This window comes from Zingiber officinale, chromosome 4A (assembly GCF_018446385.1).
Source record: "Zingiber officinale cultivar Zhangliang chromosome 4A, Zo_v1.1, whole genome shotgun sequence".
NCBI classification, from domain to species: domain Eukaryota; kingdom Viridiplantae; phylum Streptophyta; class Magnoliopsida; order Zingiberales; family Zingiberaceae; genus Zingiber; species Zingiber officinale.
The window spans coordinates 130,402,821-130,423,171 of NC_055992.1; the positions used below are offsets into that span (position 1 = coordinate 130,402,821).

Sequence of the window (20,351 nt, forward strand, 5' to 3'; positions counted from 1 at the left end):
AGCAGTCAAAATTAAGAAATAATAATTACTCATTAACAAATTATTCTACATTTTTATCATTTTAATTTTATAAATAAGTCCTTATGAACCTCAAAAGGTATGCCACTTTGAAATATAATTAGCAGAGCTTAAATATGCAATTTAAATTGACATTCTGATATTTTATATACGTAAATGATATCATGCTTATGATATATGTAGATTATATCATTATCTCCCAATAGTACCTTCTTCCTTCTGATATTTGAATCTATTATTTGGTAGGTGGAATGTGAGGTGTGGAGCGGTCAAAATTAAGAAATAATAATTACTCATTAACAAATTATTCTGCATTTTTTTATCATTTTAATTTTATAAATACGTCCTTATGAACCTCAAAATGTATGCCACTTTGAAACATAATTAGGAGAGCTTAAATATGCAATTTTAATTGATATTTCTGAGATTTATATGCGTAAATGATATCATGCTTATGATATATGTAGATTATATCATTATCTCCCAATAGTTTCTTTCCTTCTTCCTCCCCTTTTATTTTGGTTCCTTTCCCTCAAAATAAACATTGCCTATAATGAAACTACAGTATGTAACAACATGCGACTGTCTAAGCCTCTTGCATATCGATCCAAAATAATCTCTGCGCTTCATGATTAACCGCCAAGCAACATCAAACCAACAATATGTTTATTGCAGCCACAGAACACAAATGAAATCCACATCAAATATGTAAATGATAGGATACGTTGTTCTGGTACAGTCAACACAGAAATGAAATCGACAGTCTGCAAATTAAAGTTTCTTCGATCAACTAGTCTCGAGCAAGTTGACTAAGATACTGACATTGCGATATGGAAAAGCTCATCTTCTAGGCATAAAAGCTGACTGGTATATCAATCAGTACCTTCGAAAAGCACGGTCCATGAACCTTCCTGACGGGCACTCGTAGGCCATGTGCCCCCTCCCACCGCAGTTGTGGCAGATCATCAGAGGACCCATGCAGTCTCGACTCATGTGGCCAACCTGGTTGCAGGTCCGACAGATGACATCTCGGAATCCACCACGGAAACCGCCACCCAAGCCGCCACCACTGAAGCTGCCACCCAAGCTACCACCGCCACTGAAGCTGCCACCGAAGCCACCAAGTGTTCCTGACTTTGGGCATTGCCTGGCCACATGCCCTGCGACATTGCAGAGATTGCAGACTGGTTCGTTTGGGCAATCACGAGCAAGGTGCCCTGTTTTCCTGCAATTGTTGCATGCTTTCTCATTCGTGCAGTCTGCTGCGAGGTGTCCCTGTTTGTAGCAATTATTACAGAGCCTCAGGTCACCAGGAGGCAGCTGTGGCATGGAGCAATCCCTCGCCAAGTGACCAGACTTGCCGCATGTGTGGCAGATGCCCTCGTTGGGACAATTGCTTGCTAAATGTCCAGGTTCTTTGCAATTCCAACACAATGCCTTTGTTGTGCATTCTGACGCAATATGTCTGTCGAGAGACAAATTCATGTTATTTTAATGTTTTTGAGAATACCAACAACAATGTACAAATTGTGTTATTGACTTGGAGTCAGAGGTACTAGAAATGATAAAATAAATAATACTAATATCAGAGACAGATTATGCATAGAATGATAAAATGTGGTCAAGAAATAGGTGAGACAATTTGGTTATTTTAAGGCCACCAATGTCTAATGAGAGTGTCGAACTATTAGCAAGCAGCGGGTAAAACACAGATGAATGCTAAAATGGAAAATATGGACCAACTTATTTGGTAAAAAAATATTAATCTCAAACAATGATTAGATGTAGCTGAAATGGTTAAGATGATATGACCAGTGATTAAAGGTGACCGATAGATTCAGTACTTAAGGAAACATTGTCTAACCGATAGATTGTGTACTTAGAAAAGTTGAATTTGAAGCAAAAGGCAACCAAGGAAAAAGTCAATGTAATAAAAAGAGAATTTAATTGATTTTGATATTAAGTAGCATAACTTTTCTAACAACTCAAAAAAGGATCAGATTCGTAGCCGACTCCAAAATAGTTGGGACAATCATGGCTAGATGATAATTTGATGGTGACTCAAACAAATAGATATAGTATCAGGAAATTATATCCTCCCAACAGAACAATTAGATGGTGAGTAGACAAGATCAAGTTAGAAAAGTTGCAGGGATGATGAATATTACCCTGGTAGGCCACAGTTATTACAGACAGCTGCATTTGGACATTCTCTAGCATAGTGGCCTGGCCGCTTGCAGTTCTTGCACAAATCATACCTGTAATTAGGAAAAGAAAAAGGGAAATAGAAAATATTATATACATTTTTAGCAATAATTACAAAAAAAGATCTGAGAATTACCATTTTCAACAACATTCATTGCAGATATATTAGATTTTACTAAATTGGTTAAGAAAGCCTGGCATTGCCAATTTGTAGCTATCAATTAAATCAAGCCTAAATCATTGGTCATAGGAGGCCAGAAAATTCACAAATTGAAATTGTTATCTTATTATAATGGTTTCTGTCAGCAAGAGATTCATTGACTTATGCCTTTTTTCCTTACCATTTTAATGTTTTTATCATTTAAATTTTAAGAGGATCCTACAGAAATAGCAAGGATGTTTTGATGTCTTTGATTCAACTATCAACACCAGTAAGACTTGCTCCTACTGAGTGGTTCAGAGCCTACATAATAACAATAAAAAACTGCACAACAATCTTCACAAAATATATTGCATGCTCATTTATACAGATTCATGAGGTAAATAGAGCTGATTCAGAATATGTAACCCAGTGTTGTAAATGGTGGTACGCAGGGCGGTGCGGTCAGTGACCGCCTACCACCTCGGTTGCCTAGGCAGTTGAACTTTTTTTATTATTTTTATACATAATTAAATAATATATTAACTAAAGGATCAAAAAATTAAATAAAGGATCAATTTTTTTTTAAAAAAAATACTATAAAATATATTAACTAAAAATTAAAAAGTTAATATAAATATTTTTTAAAAAAATAAATATTTTTTTTTAAAATATATATATATATATTAAATTAATAAGATAATTTTATTGGACTTTAATTAAGTCTATTTAAATAATCTCAATCATGATTAAAATTATTAATCTAAAGTTTCAATTAAATCCAAAGTTAAAAAAAAAACCTATTCTATTCGGCGATCAACTGTTTCAGCGTCGGACACGTCGCTGGACGCAAAACAAGACGCGACGCGTCACCTAAGCCCGGTAACAATTCAGGATTCGTCATTTGGGTCTGGACGTGTTCAGACGTGTTGTCCGAGTTCAAATCGGAAATGCTTTACCTCCATCTAAACACAAAGCGGTGCGGTTCAAGGCGGTGTGGTTGAGATCCGCCCCGCCTAGGAGGTCGTCTCAACCACCATTTCTAACACTGATGTAACCTAGTATTTACAAAATTATATGAACCATTAACAGAAATATTAGTAGTTCTTGCTATCAGGGTCAGGTGGTTCTGAATGGAATTTTTCTTTACAATAAGTGGCAAGGGCCAATTTCCTGGCAATACATTTGATTCCACCAGTTTTATTAGTAACATGAATCATCTGAAGTTTAAATTCTGTGCACTTGCAAGCTTCTCTTACACATATTTATGACACAATATATAGCAAACGACAGCCACAGGTTAACCAGTTTTTTTTTATCATTTACAAGTAAATCTTTTTCAAAACGACTTATTGACAAATGTACCAGTATTAATCCACTAGTTTTCAGAATATGCATATAAGCACAACGTAGGCATCTATCCACAAAGAAAACTAACCAGGTATGACTATGTAACATAGGGGTCAATCCAAAATTCCAACACGGCTATTTCTAATAGTTTTGTCACATAATCAATGGATGTCAAGTGTCAACTTGGAGTATTGGTGTCCGAGTGTTGATCTCGAACTAAACACATGAATGGAGAGGGTAGCTATACAGAAGCTGAATGACACTATTATAAGAAAGATTAGTGACGCAAAGAAATTCAATCATGCATTTTGTTGAAAAAGAATGCCCTTGACCTACTAAATCGGAATACGATGACATATGAATACAGTATAGCATGCATTTCTCCAGAATTAAAAAAAAAGGTGGTTCTCTTGGAAACTCTACTAGTTTCAAAGTATAATAATGGCCAACTTGTATATCACTTTAGAACTATAACTATCACCAAACACATATGACAAGGCAGTTCAGATGTAAAACTGAAAAATGTATATGAAAAAGTACAGAAAACACTATATAAAAAAACAAAAGAAACTTTAACCATGCTTCTCTCAATAAAAATGAAAGGTTTTCAGCAATAAGAACCTTGAGGCACGAGGGAAATCCCTTTTATATGGAGCATCACGATATGAGGTACGTTCTGTGCGGATTCTGCGATCTCTAGGTGGGCTACGGCTGCCTTCGCTCATCTTCAGACCTTCAAATTCAATGGCTCTTGTTGGTACACAAAATCACCACCACCACTACCACCTTAACCACCACCCACACCACCACTGAAACAATCCTCCCTGTCCACAACAAAACCAGGCATCCAAGGCCATCTCCGTGAGTCCAAAAAGAACCACCAAACTTGCGGAACGATAAAAGAAACCATTTTTGAACACCAACAGAAATCTTCCCAAACATGCAGAACACATTCTCCGGAGCAACCACAACATTCCCAATGATCCCACCAACTTTAAACATCATTTCAAGTTTTCAACTTTTTTTTTCCAGTTTCATAACTCTATAACAATGTCATCTAATGAAGACTAGCTACCATTCTGATCATCCCCCAGTTCAACCATATATTTTATATCCTACATTAAAAAATAGAAGAAAAAGAACTGAGTATGAAAAGGAAATTCTAATACAAAATCCAAAAATTTTAAAAAAAAAAAACAAGTTGACCAAGGGGAGGAGAAAACTAGAAAATATTTTTCAAAAATATATGTAAACTATTATATTAGAAATTTTATCTTTCAATTAAATCACATAATCTCTAGACCCCTCTTTTAGGTATGCTATTTCGTCTATAAAAAAAACAATCCTAGGAAAATAAATAGCATACCCCAGCAGCAGTAGCGCATCCCTGAAGTGTTAAAATTAAATTTACACACACAACCACATAAACAACGAGAGAAAACCTAGATCTTCAATGAGCCTTCAATCTAACATGACTGCATAAGCGGAGTTCAGTAAATTTTGAAGATGTATACTCGATGGGATGGGGATCGAGATGGACTAGCTAGGAAATCACCCAGAAATCGCCTCATTGCTCCTGAAGGATCCAATTGAAGGGAAAAGAAACACCTGCACAGCATGTAGAATCCAGCACCAATTCGCCTACCGCTAACCATAAAACGGAATGAAATCAAGCCTAAAATGCATTTATCCCACTATGATTCATGAGGGAGCACCAATACGTCCACTGCAAGCCATAAAAATGCGCGAATCACCCAAAACGCAGTTCCTCCCACTTCCCCTGCGTCGAAAATGATCGAATTGGGAAGCAACCAACCTCTTATCGCCTCGAACTTCACGATCTAGAGTTTCCTCCACCTCCGACTCCGCAAGTTCGCACGTCCTCTCCTTCAACCTTATCTTGCAAGGGGAGAAAGCAAAAGAGAGGAAATGGTGATGCGATGCGTTGCGCTGCTTCATTTCATTGTTAGTTAGTGGATCTTTAATTCTTAACCGGCCAAGGTGGGCCGTTGATATCTATCTGCCAATTTTGGATTAGGATCGCAGAGTTCGGCCCAATTAAGACGGATCCCCAGACCGTAAACACCAGACAAAAACGAACGAGTTTTATTTTATTTAAAATTGTTTAATAAGATAACTTTAACCAAGTCAAATTGAAATTAAAATTAACCAAAATACTGAAATAATTGCTAAGTTCAACTTTATTTTTTGAAAGAGCTTGGTTTGAACTTGAGCTTAGTTCAACTGTTTGAGATGGAACTAACAGTTTAGAGGAATGATTATAACTAGATTGTTTCATTCCCTGTTTCCTAAGCATAATTGTTCATCATTTGTCAAATATAAAATAGAGATAACTATGATGAACTAAAGTAATTCAACTTGAAGAGGCAAAGAAGGCCCTGGATTGAACAACAAAACCCATCAGATCAGGCAAGCTTGAGGACAACATAATATACAATACATCATTCGTTTATCATTTCATTTCATTCTCTTTCAATCACACTCCCACTCCATGTCATCGCATCTCCGTGTGATTTTGTCTTGTGGGTGTGAATTTGGACAGGAGTTGACAACAATGGACAACTTTTTAACTCAGAACCAATGAGCAAACCACAAAAATTAATAGTTCATTGATTTTATAAACCCAACCATTTCAATAGCATCTGTAAAACAGAGTTCAAAGACAAACATTGGATGGTGTTTGAGTAAAAGCTCTACTGCTGTGTTAAAAGAACTTGATCACTTGCGGATTTTGTTGTACTCCTTTACCATCAAATGCACCTAAGCACACAAATTTGTAAGCACATATACTTCAATACACAATAGTTTTTGAAAAAAAAAACAAAAACAAAAACAAAAAAGAAAAAAGAAACCTTGACTCATTGAATATCACATGAGATTCTAACACTACTGGAGCACTAAACTTGTGGGAAGTACAGACGATGATAACAATCTCTGTAGCAACGTGAGGTTCATGGATCACAGACAAAATCCACTCCTGCTGCAGCGAATCTGACTTTTTGCTTGCATGTTGCGGAATTATGCTGATTAAAACTACAAAGGTGGAACCAAAAATTTTTACACCGGACCTACCGCTATCATTAAGCACAACTATATGATCCAATTTTAACAGAAAGAAAAAGGAAAAACACTGCAACCTAGGACTTATTATTATATGGATACATGGTACACGTGTGATCACACAAGGAAAATGAAATAATATAAAAGCAGAAAAAAAGGAGAAAATAAAAGTGATGAAAAAATAGGGTATAGATTGCTGTTAGTCCTCTGAGTCAAGAGCAGAGCAGATGAACCGAACCTCCTCTTCATCGTACGAGAACAGGATAACTTCCACAAAGCAGGAGTCCAAGAACACTGTACATGATCTCTTTCTTACGGAGCTTTACAAGAGGCGATCACTTTGAGGATGGCGGAGTGAGTTTCCCGTGATATCATGTTTAAAGACAGATGAAATGCCTGCCAACAAGATTCACATTGATTTCAAGTGATAATTATGATGGGAGATGTGTCTAACTACTGTCAAATTACTCAAATTGAATTCTTAGACATTGCAAATGTGCACTGCTGAGAAATACTAGAATCATATTCAACATCAATAGATTTTACCAAACAAAGGTAGTGGATTACCGTGTCCAATACTTTCAATATACTCAATGTGAAATGTGATATGCCATACAAAAAAAGTAGCATATACACGCTTATTTATATATGCCTTCATGTGGCAAAAGGTGATTCGCTCGCCCCCAGCGTCCACGCCAACCCGTCCCTAGGTCAATACGGAGGAGGTAAATCACGGGTGGCTACTAGCTATTAGTGCAAATGGGGTTATGCTCGATCATGCCGAGTTTCGACCCCAAGACCTCATGTGGCAACACCCCATGCCTTAACCATCGCACCGCCTCGAGGGGACATTTATATATGCCTTCATGAATCATGAAGCTGTAAATATGAACGTGCAATATAGCAATTTATTTCAAAATCATTAAAAGAACGACAAAGTTGATACGGGATGCTACTTGGCTCTAGTAGCATCTTCTCATAATTGCTCAAAGAAATTCCACATATAGGTTTCAATCGACATGATGTATAAATTAACTTAAACAGACTAAAAGGGAACATAATATCCATGAGACAGGTTGTATATACAAAAGTTCATATATATATGAGTGGACAAAGCATAAGACAATATTAGCAATTTTATTGGCATAAAAAATATTTGACTTGAACAACGGACAATGGAACCAGGTACTATGGACTTAATTAGATCATGTTCATGCATGAACACAGTAGTATGCTATCAGTACGTCCAACTACCAGCTTGATGAACACAAATATGAATCGCATAATTTTTTCCAAAGTTTTTAAGAGACAAGTGATTACTTGATTCTTTTGGCAGAGATTTACAGAGATTAGGAATAAAGGGGAAAAAATCCAGGGTAGAATTATTATCAGTTAGAAGGGCAAAAAACATCATAATAACTTACCACAAATTTTTCTAACACGGGAACTAGTCCTTGCAAGTTCCGGTTTGGAAGGCAATCAGCAATAGCTTTGCGAACTTTGGAACTGATGACCAGAAAGTACCATGAATGTTACTACAAATTACCATCGTTAATCACATAGCATTAAAAAATTTACAGACCTCTCCACTGACAAAAAACCAAGCAATAATGCTGCGTAAGCTTCAATTATCATCATTTCAGCCTCTTTTGCTCCTTTCAGTAATGACTCTTCATCCTGTTAATACATCAAGATAATAAATTTGGGCTAGGGAACATAAAAATATAATAACAAAAATTATGGTACAGTATTTCAGTGCTCAGCAATTATAGGCATTCAACCTACTTGACGTGTGTGCAGTTATAGGCATTCAACCAAGATAAACTTAAGGTGCTTGGGCCTAAACTCACCTTGTCTGGGAACCTGGGTGAGTGCCTAAGTGTTCATTACTGGTATATGTATAATCAATCTATGGCATTCGAGCAATATTAAATATTGTTTGGTTACTTTTTCTCCCAATAAAGGCCATCAAACATGATCAAGCAATGACAGAAAACAGGAATAGAATATTTTTCCAATTGTAATATATCAAACAACCTACTTTAAATGTTTAAATCTACACACACATAGCAGCAGCATGTTGCATACCATACAAATGGTAACTGACTTACAAAAAAGTACTTACAGTTCCCATATGGTAACTGACTTACAAAAAGAGTACTTTACAGTCCCTCAACCCCCTGGTGTTATCAACATTGGAGATGACATTTCCAATGTATTTGTTAATGCACACAGTAAGCCTGATAGTTTTTGAAATAAATTGTGAATAGAAGCCAACTAAGAATTCAAATTAGTGTTGCAACTTTATAACAAAAGAAATTTATATCTACTGGAAGCATGATGCAGTTAAAATAGACAAGATGAGATAATCAAATCTAAAATAGTACTCTTCCCAGTAACAAGGGTGCATAAAGTGCCTACACAAACAAAAGTAGTTTCATCTTTAGCTTCTTTATTTCCTTGATGTGCCAAAAATATGGCACACAACAATTGAATTACATCCCTTTGTGCCTCTAGTTCTTCTGATTTCCCTGGACGCTTTGCTGAAACGTGAGCTTCTGCTAAATTCAATCTGCAGAGTAACTACTTAATGTTATATTGAAGAAATGGACAATTAAGCTTAGCATGCTCAAAAAGGGAGTACTCGGTACCAGAAATTAAAGGAAATAATAAAAATAAAATAAAAAAAGCAGAAGAAGAACAAAACAAGTAGATGATTCTATCCACTTCATTATAAAATCAACTTTTGTTATATACAGCTAGAATGCCTTGAAATTGCAAATTGATAAGCAATTGCTGGTAATATCAAACATTCAAGAACTTTGCACTGCAAAATGGCGATAGAAAAAGCACATCCCGTATAAAGTCAAAGCACTATGCCTGTCTACCCTGCATACTTACCTTTATCTTTGATCCCTCTCAATTATATGCAAACAAAAAAAAAATCAACAAAATGAATGAAAGAAAAATCCTTGGTTAACACTGATAATGTGTAAAGGATGTTAGAACATCTACATCAAATACCCTATTTAAAGATTTTATTCTAAATTTTAGATAGGTTTTTAAAAAATCAACAAAATGAATGAAAGAAAAATCCTTGGTTAACACTGATAATGTGTAAAGGATGTTAGAACATCTACATCAGATACCCTATTTAAAGATTTTACTCTAAATTTTAGATAGGGTAGTTAAAAAACCTTTGCATCAGCTACCCTATTCATTCCCTAAATTATGCATTTATGAAGAATACTTCTCTAAATTTAGGGAACGTATTTTATTCCCTAAACATTATAGGGGAGAGAGAAGAAATAGGGAAGCTGATATATGGGGCATTGAAAAGTGAATATCCAAATTTAATAAAATAACTTTTTTACCCTCAATTATGCATTTTCGATATGGAAGTTGGCGTGGATGCTCTCACACTTTATCATGCTTAATGTGCAATCCAATTAGAGAAGCTTCCAAAGCAAAATAGCCATCCTAACCAAAAAAAAACTTCACACATTTGAAACCTAAAGAAAATTTGAACCCCTAATCTCTATTCCAGGCATGTAAAGGTAGTTGAACAAGATGGAAATAAATCAAAAGAGAACTATGTTAGTGAAAAGGCTGACAGTTCAAAGCAAGAACACAGTGAAGGATTAAATAATGGAAATTTTTTTATATCAAACCAATGAGCCTGCATACTTATTTACTGCCAAGAGACACCCAATCATGAATATAAGTGCCCTTGATTTCATAAATAAGTTCATATTATTTTAAAACACATTAGCCAAAGAAAGGATTAACAATATCACAAGATTACCTGTTTTGATTATTCTTCTCAACAAGGTTCACAAGCAAACCCAACACCGCAACCAGCAACTCCAACTCATGATCATTAAGATGTTTGTTTTTCAGATGACAATCACAACTGAGATCGGTAGAGGTGCTCTGTTTCAGCTTACCATTCATTTGAAAGAAACAGTCAAATGATGGAAAATGACTAACTATAATAGAAACCATTGTATGGAGTCCACCACATGCAGCAATTTGTTGACACCCGAGTGGGTTTTCATTTGTTAAGTTCATAAGAACCTACAAGTAAAGCACAAATATCAAAAAACAAGAACGAAAGGACTAAGAAAAAACATATAAAGAACAAACTCTATAATAAATAAAACAAAATAAATATGTTATGTGCTTCAGAACACTTAAAAGATCAATCAGGGCTCAACATCAGCAGTGAAAAATAGTGATTGCTTATATTCAATTCAGTTTGGACTTCATAATTGCAATTAATTTTAATTAAAAGAACTATGCAGGGAATCAGTCCTTCATGGAGCAAGATCTATCATATGAATGAATTTATTTTATAATTGGCTTATTTTTATTGGAAGCGGTCCAAACTCCATATCGGGAATCTTAAAGACCAAGTTTATAGGAGTTGCACCAGTTTTTAAGAAAGACAAAATATAAAATATTTATATCAATAACTTGTCATGTTTCAATCTAAAAAGTTCCCTGCTTCATTTCTTCTTCTTTGTCCCCCTCCTTGGAAGATCAATGTCCCTTTCTCTTAAGAATAAATACCTGTAACTCTCTACAAATGACGGTAGAACTGGCCGTGTGAGGTGCCCGGAGTCAGCATATGACCTTTTGCCACCAAGAATGAATACCTGAGAATCTGAGATCACATTCTCACTGCATGACAATTGTAATTTTATCCTCACTCATGGTACTCAATCTTGGTGTGTTCCTAACAAAAATCCAATAGATTTTATGATGCCATGGAGCTAAGGTTGTATTCACTTGAATGGATATATGAATGTATGAATGCCAAGACAAACTAATTGTTCAAATTTTTAATTCAACCCGTTATTTACTTGAGCAGATGGGTTGAGGCACATGGAAAAATGGACAGGCAAAAGGGTATAGCCATCCCCCAATTTTTATTAAGGCATGTTGAGTGGATAAAGAATGGATCAATGTAGATTTCATTATAGAAAGTATTCTTTCAAAATGTGATAATTTCCAGCAATTTCTTTTCTAAAAAATTCTCTTGGTCAAGACTATGAACATTATGTCATGCAGTCGGTTACAAAACAAATGCAAGAGAACTATGCCAAGCTTGCCAATATTGTCATCATAACAAGTGAACATGTTTTCTACTTCCATTCTTCTTTTTTTGTTGTTGCAAGACAAGAAGGTACGCTGCAACTATACAAATTTAGGCTACATTGTGGCAAAACTAAAGGAGGCCTTCTTCCTACCATCTCTATGCTTATGGAAGAGCACAAGAGCTATTATATCAATCAAAAACTAACAATTTTGTTTTCATGGCACTAGTTTTTTTAATAATATTTTACACGAGTGATGCTACTAGAAAATATTAATCATGTTCAATTTGAAAGAAGTGACAACATGATCTTTTGTCATGCACAATTTGGTTCAGAGAGAGTGAAGAAAGTGATGATTATAAAGAATTTATGAGTAAACTTCTTAAAGAAAAATAGCATTATATAGATCAAATGTTGAAGCTTCAGCATAAAGAATAAAGATTACATGTTTGCAGGTTCATAATTATTACAAAGCATGATCTTATTTACAAGATAAATTTATTATGCGGTAGATATAGACTATTTATCAACTTAGCAATTATTCAAACTATACTTTTGGGGACACAAATAAAATATTACTATTTTTTAATAATCACCAAAGATACAACAGCATAGTCATTTGCACCACACACTGCATAAACATTATTTGGAAATCCTACCAGATATCACCTGTATCCAAACTTTGTCCAAAACAAAGAATCAGGTGCATAGTGCGCTATGTATATTCCAAATGGAATAAGAAAATATGCCAACTATATAAAATATCAAAAATATTCTGCATGTCTATAACAGAGTTGAATAGAAAACACCAAAATACCTTGACAGATGTAAGCAGGCAGTCATCCACAAGGCTTAAATCTTCATTAATTTCTGATGTTGCATTACTTTGGTGAGCTTCTTCATTTGTTAATTGACTTAACATATCATCTGTTGAAATTACTGAGAGCTCGCATCCATTCATTGGTTCCTTTGTTGCTAGATCACATCTACGATCCTGGATTTTACCTTTACTCTTTGCCAACAATTCCCACTTTGAAGGTTCTAAATCACCTTCATCAAATGCAAACGGATCATCCATGTCCACTTCACAATTAACTTTGGCATCTTTCTGCAGATGAGGTCTTTTAGATGAGCTATCAGAATTCATTGAGGCACCATTAGTTTTTATTGAGATCCATTGACTGGAAGTACTATTAGAAATCATCCTTGAAGCACTGCAATTTATTTTTGTCTTTAAAGCAATATCATTTTCATAGCTGTCTCCAGTTGATCTATTAATTTTAACACATGAAAGAGAGGCTGAGAAGTCTATTGCTTTTCCTGAACCAGAAAGAGACACTTCTGAATGGAAATTTGATGACTTTTGCCGTTTGAGACCTAGCTTAATGACCTTTACTTCAGAATCACTACCGATACGAGAACATCCACTAAAATGACTACTTGAAGGTTCATCGCTGCCATCTACCAGAAAAATTGGGAAATGATATTTACAATGATAAGACCAATATTGTAACAGTAAGTTATAGTAAAAAAAAATACAGCAAAACAAAGAAAACAATAAAAAAAAAATAAAAACCTTAAGCAGAGTTCTTTAAAGCAATCAGTATCATGGTGGAAAAATATGTTTGATATAACTCTGGATAAATGAAGATGCGAGCACCATATTACCAGATGAACTTATCAACAAAATAAACCTACTGTACTGAAATAATTTCACCAATAATCCACAAAATAAACCTACTGTACTCAAAGAACAAATAATCCACAAGTTAAAAAAAGGATCACCTACAAAAACAATGCATATCACCCCGCAGATGCATTTTTTTTGCTTTTTTTTTGAATGAGAATTTCCAATCACTTATTACAAATGTAGCCTTGCGCAACGGTAAAGTTGTTGTCATATGACCAAAAGGTCACGGGTTCGAATCCTGGAAACAACCTCTTGCAAAAAGTAGGGTAAGACTGTGTACAATGGATCCTTACCCGGAACCCCGTATGGCGGGAGCTTCGTGCACGAGGGCTGCCCCTTTTTTTAATTACAAATGTAGCAATAGATTTTCCAGCTACAGAAGTGAAAATAATCTAACAAATGAAATGCTATTGAATCAAATAGGAACCCAAGGATACAAAATAAAAATGAAACAAGTGTGACTCCAAAGACTAGTTTGATGTACATGATCCCTCTATAATCTCTTCACTAATGCTAAAATTTTGTAACAAATAAAACATTAGCATAGTATGCATTCGTTGAAGGAATGTGAAAGATAGAAATACCTCTTAATTTTGGTTTCATCTGAAAGGTCTGATCATCAAAAACTAACTTTTCATTCTCCGAGTTGCTGAAATTACTCTGGTGCAAGGATAAATCTGGATTGCAATATAAAACAAGTTAATAGAAACATCAATGAGGTAGCTCAGTTAGGTTTTCACAAATGAAATAGACAATCAAACAAAAACAAAACATATTGCCAATTGAACAGGAATGAATCAGCATTAGAATATGGGAGGAACCTGAAAAAAATTTGATGGCGCTGATGATGACTGCAACAAAGGACTGTTGTGAACCACTTGAGTTCAATTTTTCTTTCAATCCAAGTAAGTGATTCTGTTAACAAAACCAAATCAATACAGTTAAAAGGAATAGTTGAAGTTCCATCAAAGCTAATTGCAAGGCTTGTATTGTACCTGGTTTTGCTTACTTAGAAATGTGGCATTCTCCATGATCTTCAAACATTTCAAGATCAGTAGCAGATTTTGACACACTAATTCTTCTTTTAAATCAGCAAATGAAGACGAAGAGTGGCATGTCTACAGTAGCAAGTATGCCAGAATCAGCTCACTTGCTTTGGAAACTAAAAGAGCAACAAAATAACATTGCCAAGTGTTGAACAAGGACATAAATTTAGGTAAATATGAATGTCTACAACATACGTGACACGATCAGAGGATTAATTGGATTAATCGCCCTTCATATAACCTATAACTATTCCACAAGATAGTATTGGCATCAATATCAAAACTATGAAGTTTAGGTGCTAGGCTGCTAGCTATCATATCATTTAATATTTAACAGTAGTCAACTGCGGATTTTGATCCAATTCATGAACTTCAGAAAGGAAAATCACAAATACATTCCAAAATAAGATAAATTATTTCCATCAATAATTTCTCCACATAATTGGATATTTTCTACTTGACTGGACATTCTATCGATCAAATCCCTATGTACGAAGCACCATGAGACAAGTCTTCAAAGGCAAGTAGAGAAAACATCAATAAATATTAGCGTATCCTCCTAATTTCCAAACATGTCATTCTCAGTAGTGCCTTTCTGTTAAAAATTGATTGTTACCGCAGCTACATCAACTTTAATACAACTTCAATTAGAATTAAGTACAAACACAATGATAGTAAAACATCATGCATATGCATTTAGTACGGTCATAATGTTTTCCTCAGTCTAGGATATGTTTACTGTCAAGCTCAAACAGAGAATGTCATAAGCTAATCTCACAAGCAAGGTAGAGTGGCAGCTAGAAAGAACATCAAAGATTGCATTCAATCCGCCAAGCTCTCTCAACTTTTCTTTGAAGACTCCTCCAGGCATTTTGACCACATCAGTTGCATCTAAAAGAATGGATATGCAAGCAAATTAGTATAAGAAGAAAATGTAATAAACCTTTAATCAAAAAGGAGAAATTACATAAAGTTGGAAATCAGGTATGAAATTTTTTCTAGTCCATAAAAGAAAAGTTGGTGAAATGCAAAGTGGGTGATGTGCGTAGATTATATACACTTTTATGTATACTTAAACGCACATCTACTTATATTTCATTAGCATAATCTATGTCTATTGCACCTTATTTCATTATAATGGTGTACTTCCATTATATTCTATTTGGAGATCTTTGCTTGTTTTGATTGGCAGGACGCCATTTGAAGCAAAAATGGAACAAAAATGCACATTGGAGTGAACATAGAGAAGATCAAGCTCAGCCCGTGTGAAACCACACGGCCGTGTGGTCTTGCCCGTGGCAAATCACGCTTCAGCCGTGTGACGACCATGCCACACTGCAGAAGAGAAGAAGACCACGGCCGTGTGAATCCACACGACCGTGTGGACTTTCTAGAGCATAAGCAGGCTACGACCGTGTGAATCCACACGGCCGTGTGACCCAACCAGAGGAGGAGCAAGACACGGCCGTGTGATCTCACACAGTCATGTCATTCATCCAGCAAGCAAGCAGAACACGGTCGTATGATCCCATGCGACCGTGCTACTCATCCAAAGAGCAAACAAGACACGACCGTGTGAATCCACACGGCTGTGTGACCCTAAACGAGGACAAGAAGGAGCCGGCCGTGTGGATGCCACACGACCGTGGCATAGGCCCTGCCCTATTTAAAGGGTTTTCTCCCCTTTTTAGAGGAGCTAGAGGCTTGGGGCTTGTCCCCATTCCTTGGGGAAGGGTTCCCCCCCTTGGGGAAACCGAAGATCGTCCATCTTCACCGATCCGCCCACCTCCGAAGCAAGGGAACACCACCAAAGACGTCGGGCTTCAAGGATAAGCACTCTCCTCTCTCTATTTCTATTTATTGAGTTGTAATTTGCTATTTTCATTGTCTTTTGGTTGTATTCTCTTTGCGATGGAGTAAATCTCCAAATCTAGGATGTAGGAAATAATTATGATGTATTATGGATGTATGTGAACATTTTCTTATGCTATGAAGTGTTTATATCATGTTCTATGTGTGTGCCTTGTATGTGTTTGACGAAATGTGTGTAAGGTCAATTCATGTAAATATGAGGGATTTGTCTCTATGTTAAGGTTGCTACTAGACTGGATAACCGAGAGATCCTTAGTGACAACCGAACATATTATGGCCTTAGTGATAGAGGGCATCGATACTTACCCACTTCCTCGAGTCAAAAGATCTTAACATAGAGACTAATCCTTGTTAGGGCATTCTAATTGGAATGGATACTTTAGTGCTACCGTTAGGAAGTACATTAGATAACTCTAGTGATTGACTAGACTTTCTAAAGTTACTTCTTTACTTAATGGTGTTAGAATTTGGGTAGACTATCCGGTTCAACTTTCGCGGGGTTGTACCAGACTCTAGTTAAAAGCCCTACACGAGTATAAGCATGGAGTTAACTAGATGAACAATGCATAGGGGCATTACCTAGCATCATAACGAAACCGAAATCATAGAATCTATCATCCTTCCTTCACTACGCTCATTCTCTCCCTCTCTACTCTCTCTTTACTCTCTCTCTCTCTCTCTCTCTCTCTCTTTCTTTTCCTTGTGTTTGTGAACCACCTTTTGATTGTCTAGATAATTCACCGTGTGAAGTTAACTAGTGCTTAATTAACAGTCTTGGTGGGTTCGATATTTTTTATATTACTGACGACGTAGCCGTGTACTTGCGGGAACGTAACAATGGGATGATTTACTTAAATTATGTCTGAAACAGTTATAACAAGTTTAATGATCTTGGTGGAAAGTTAAGTTTCTTCTGGCCAGCTTGCCTGATTATATAATGGCTAGGCCTTGGATAATCATAACTAATTCAACCATACTGTTACATGGTAGAGATAAGGACTTGAAAGATTTACTGTGTGAAATAGTAGTAAACTGGAAATGCCAGAGTTAAACAGAAAAGGAATACAGATGCACACTACAATTATGGAGATCAAGCATACCTTCAAATGATACAGTTGATAAGCATGCTTTCTCCATAGTCAATAAAGCTATCCATTTGGGACTCAACTCTGGCCTCTCTATTCCTTCACCATTTTTGTTGTCGGATTTTATCTCTTTGTAAGTTAAAAGAATTTCTGAAACTTTTGAAATAATGGTCTTTGCAGTGGAATCCAATGCTTTATATGATGCACTAACTTCAGTTAGAGGCTTCCGTTTCCCAAGAATCTTAGATCCAAATGTTGGAGCCTTGTCACTGGAGGTACTGAGACTTGATGGATTCAATAACTTAAGAAGAAAGGCAATGCAAGATGGTGTATCCAGCAAATGATTGTCTTGAACCTGAAACCAAAAACACAAAAGAATATATTTTGTTCCATTTGACAGCTAAACTTTTAAATACCACTCAACAGTAGCTTGCCAACAACACAGTGTTAAAGGAGATAATCATTTGTAAAATCATAAAAAAGACATTAGATAGTAGAGAATAACCAATAGGAATCCATTTTAACACTAGTAGATGCAAGTCAACCTTTAGACATGTTTGTACACAATAAGCTTCATTTATAAATACTCAAAAACGACAGTACCAATTTAGAAGACAATATCAACTTTTAAAAAACTAATAAAGCATTAATGAAATTTTCATTGAATTAACTTCTGACACAATTAATTTCTTTGTTAGAGAATTAACAATTTCTTTCTAAATCACCACTCCCAATACAAAAAATCAAAATGGCAAATAATACAAAAGACAAAATCCATTTTCAGCAGTGCCTAGGTGTTATTATCATAAAATTAAGGTCAGGACTAGTGATCTAAATGCATACACATCTCATAAATGTATGAATTGTATAAAAACTGACAATATCACATGCTTGATTTGAGCTTCTCCCCCTAACAACTTGCTTTATAGAATTTGTACTTTGTACTTTTGATTGATGATAAACTTTACAAGATAGAAAAATTAAGTTAAAGGTCTAACATCTCACTAGCAGTTACTAAAGAACTTGCTAGAATGCTTTTCACCAAATATCTATGACATCACAGTCCAAGAACTATGTACTATGCCAGAAACCAAAACCAAATATATGGTGATAAACTAATAATAACTAAAGAAGAATAACAATTATGTTGGTTCACTTTTTTTTTGACAAAGGGAGATAATGTTAAAAAAGAAACTCACATCACTTGCCAACACAAAGAAGATAGCAGCAATCGCAGTTGTACTTGGAGAATCATCTAAGCTAACATCCAAAATAGCCTCAACAATCCTTGCAGTGATCCTGTTAGAAATATAAATATTTTCAATATGTGTAATTAGTATCCATTACAGATCATCATCATCAAGCAGTGTTAGTCCTAACTATTTGAGCCGACCTACATTGACCCTATGCACTAGTTGTTAATTAGAAAGTATTGATTAGATGATGGAAATGACCCCTTTTCTTTATTTCAAATGAAGCATAAGCATTCTGTCGACTGCTCTGAGCATCTTTCCTTTCCCATTATATTCCTCTTTTTGAATGGTAATAATTATACATAGGGGATTACCAATAACTTCAAGTTGATTTTAAGAAATCATCTTTGCTTCCATAATCGAGAGATATAACATTAAATAGAAATTTTAGGCCAAGTTAATTAAACATACTCGTCATTGTTGAGCTCCAAAAAATATAATTTCACACTGTGAATCAACAAAACACTTTCTTGAAACGCAGTTCATGAGGCTACATCATGAGTAAACTAAAAGGTATCTCATTTACTCACCCCCTCACACGAAGAAGCCTCCTCTTCTGCAACGTGCTGCACACAGATAGTAACGACAGCAAGCTCGCCCGCCGAACCCTCACTGGCTGCCACGGTCTCAACCCATCCAGCGCGAAATTCACCTCGTCCATATGCTCCATCATCTCCCCGAACTCCTGAGCCTCCATAAGCGTTGTCGTAGTGACCAAGTCCTCCGGATCCCTAGCTTCCGTCGCCCTTTCCAACACGGGATCCTCCGATCCGCGGGGTGGGGGAAAAAGAAGGGACGGAGGGAGGCCAGGAAAGTCGTCTGGGACGTCAAGAGGGTCGAGAGACCAAGGGGATGAGGAATCTTGGGAGGAGAAGGGAGCGGCATGGCGGCCCTGGGAGGAGCTATCCTGGGAGAAGTGCGGGAGTTCGAAGACGAGGTCACCGGCAGATGAATCGTAGTCACCTTCAGATTCAGGGGTGTCGAGGAGGACGGGGTCGGAAGAAGAGCGACCTCCGCCGCCGCCGCCGCAGCGGGCGGAGCGCCGGCCGTAGGTTCGAACTATCATCGCCTCGGAAGGGTTTCGAATCCCCCCTTTCTTGTCGTGACTGTGATAGAATTAGACTGGGCGGTGTCTGGAACCAGGGTTCGGCGGGGGCGTTCGAGGCGTGACTTAATATGTCGACTGCAGAGGGCTTTCCTTAGCCGGAGGTGCAGTCACTGCCCGGTTATCACTTCTTGCCACGTAAGCGCACCGGACCGTAGAGCTCATTCCGCACGAATCTGGACGCAACGACCAATTCAACTTAATCGGGGCGTGTATCGATCGAAATCATTCCGATGAATTTTTAAATTTTTTACTTTATTACTGGCAGAATTTTCGCTCTCGCACTGCACCCCAAACAAACTAAATTTCATCAGTGAGTCTTCATAACGTCCAAAGTGTTATCCAAACAAGTTCACAAAATTGTTCAAGTTCATCAGTGAAAATAATTGAACGTATCAATTATAAACA

At 36.3% G+C, this 20,351-nt stretch overlaps 2 protein-coding genes across 3 annotated transcripts; both read right to left on the minus strand.

The window, feature by feature from the left end:
* Positions 1 to 698: 698 nt before the first annotated feature.
* On the minus strand, positions 699 to 5,668 carry LOC121971204 (zinc finger protein GIS2-like). 2 transcript variants are annotated; one of them, XM_042522353.1, is made up of 4 exons: positions 5,529 to 5,668; positions 4,334 to 4,536; positions 2,187 to 2,276; positions 699 to 1,483 (listed from the first exon to the last, which is right to left on the minus strand). In XM_042522353.1, exons 2-4 carry the CDS (start codon positions 4,435 to 4,437, stop codon positions 895 to 897), a joined length of 783 nt encoding a protein of 260 aa, XP_042378287.1. In that variant the 5' UTR covers positions 4,438 to 4,536; positions 5,529 to 5,668; the 3' UTR covers positions 699 to 894. The 2 variants fall into 2 exon arrangements, with proteins under 2 accessions (XP_042378287.1, XP_042378288.1); XM_042522354.1 differs by having other exon boundaries at positions 4,334 to 4,827; positions 5,529 to 5,665.
* A 1,119-nt stretch (positions 5,669 to 6,787) lies between these two features.
* Positions 6,788 to 19,995, minus strand: LOC121971205 (wings apart-like protein 2). The gene is made up of 13 exons (XM_042522355.1): positions 19,369 to 19,995; positions 18,785 to 18,884; positions 17,601 to 17,940; positions 15,407 to 15,519; positions 14,578 to 14,700; positions 14,404 to 14,497; positions 14,167 to 14,259; positions 12,710 to 13,353; positions 10,599 to 10,870; positions 9,215 to 9,365; positions 8,376 to 8,470; positions 8,218 to 8,299; positions 6,788 to 7,189 (listed from the first exon to the last, which is right to left on the minus strand). Exons 1-13 carry the CDS (start codon positions 19,902 to 19,904, stop codon positions 7,106 to 7,108), a joined length of 2,727 nt encoding a protein of 908 aa, XP_042378289.1. The 5' UTR covers positions 19,905 to 19,995; the 3' UTR covers positions 6,788 to 7,105.
* Positions 19,996 to 20,351: the final 356 nt, after the last annotated feature.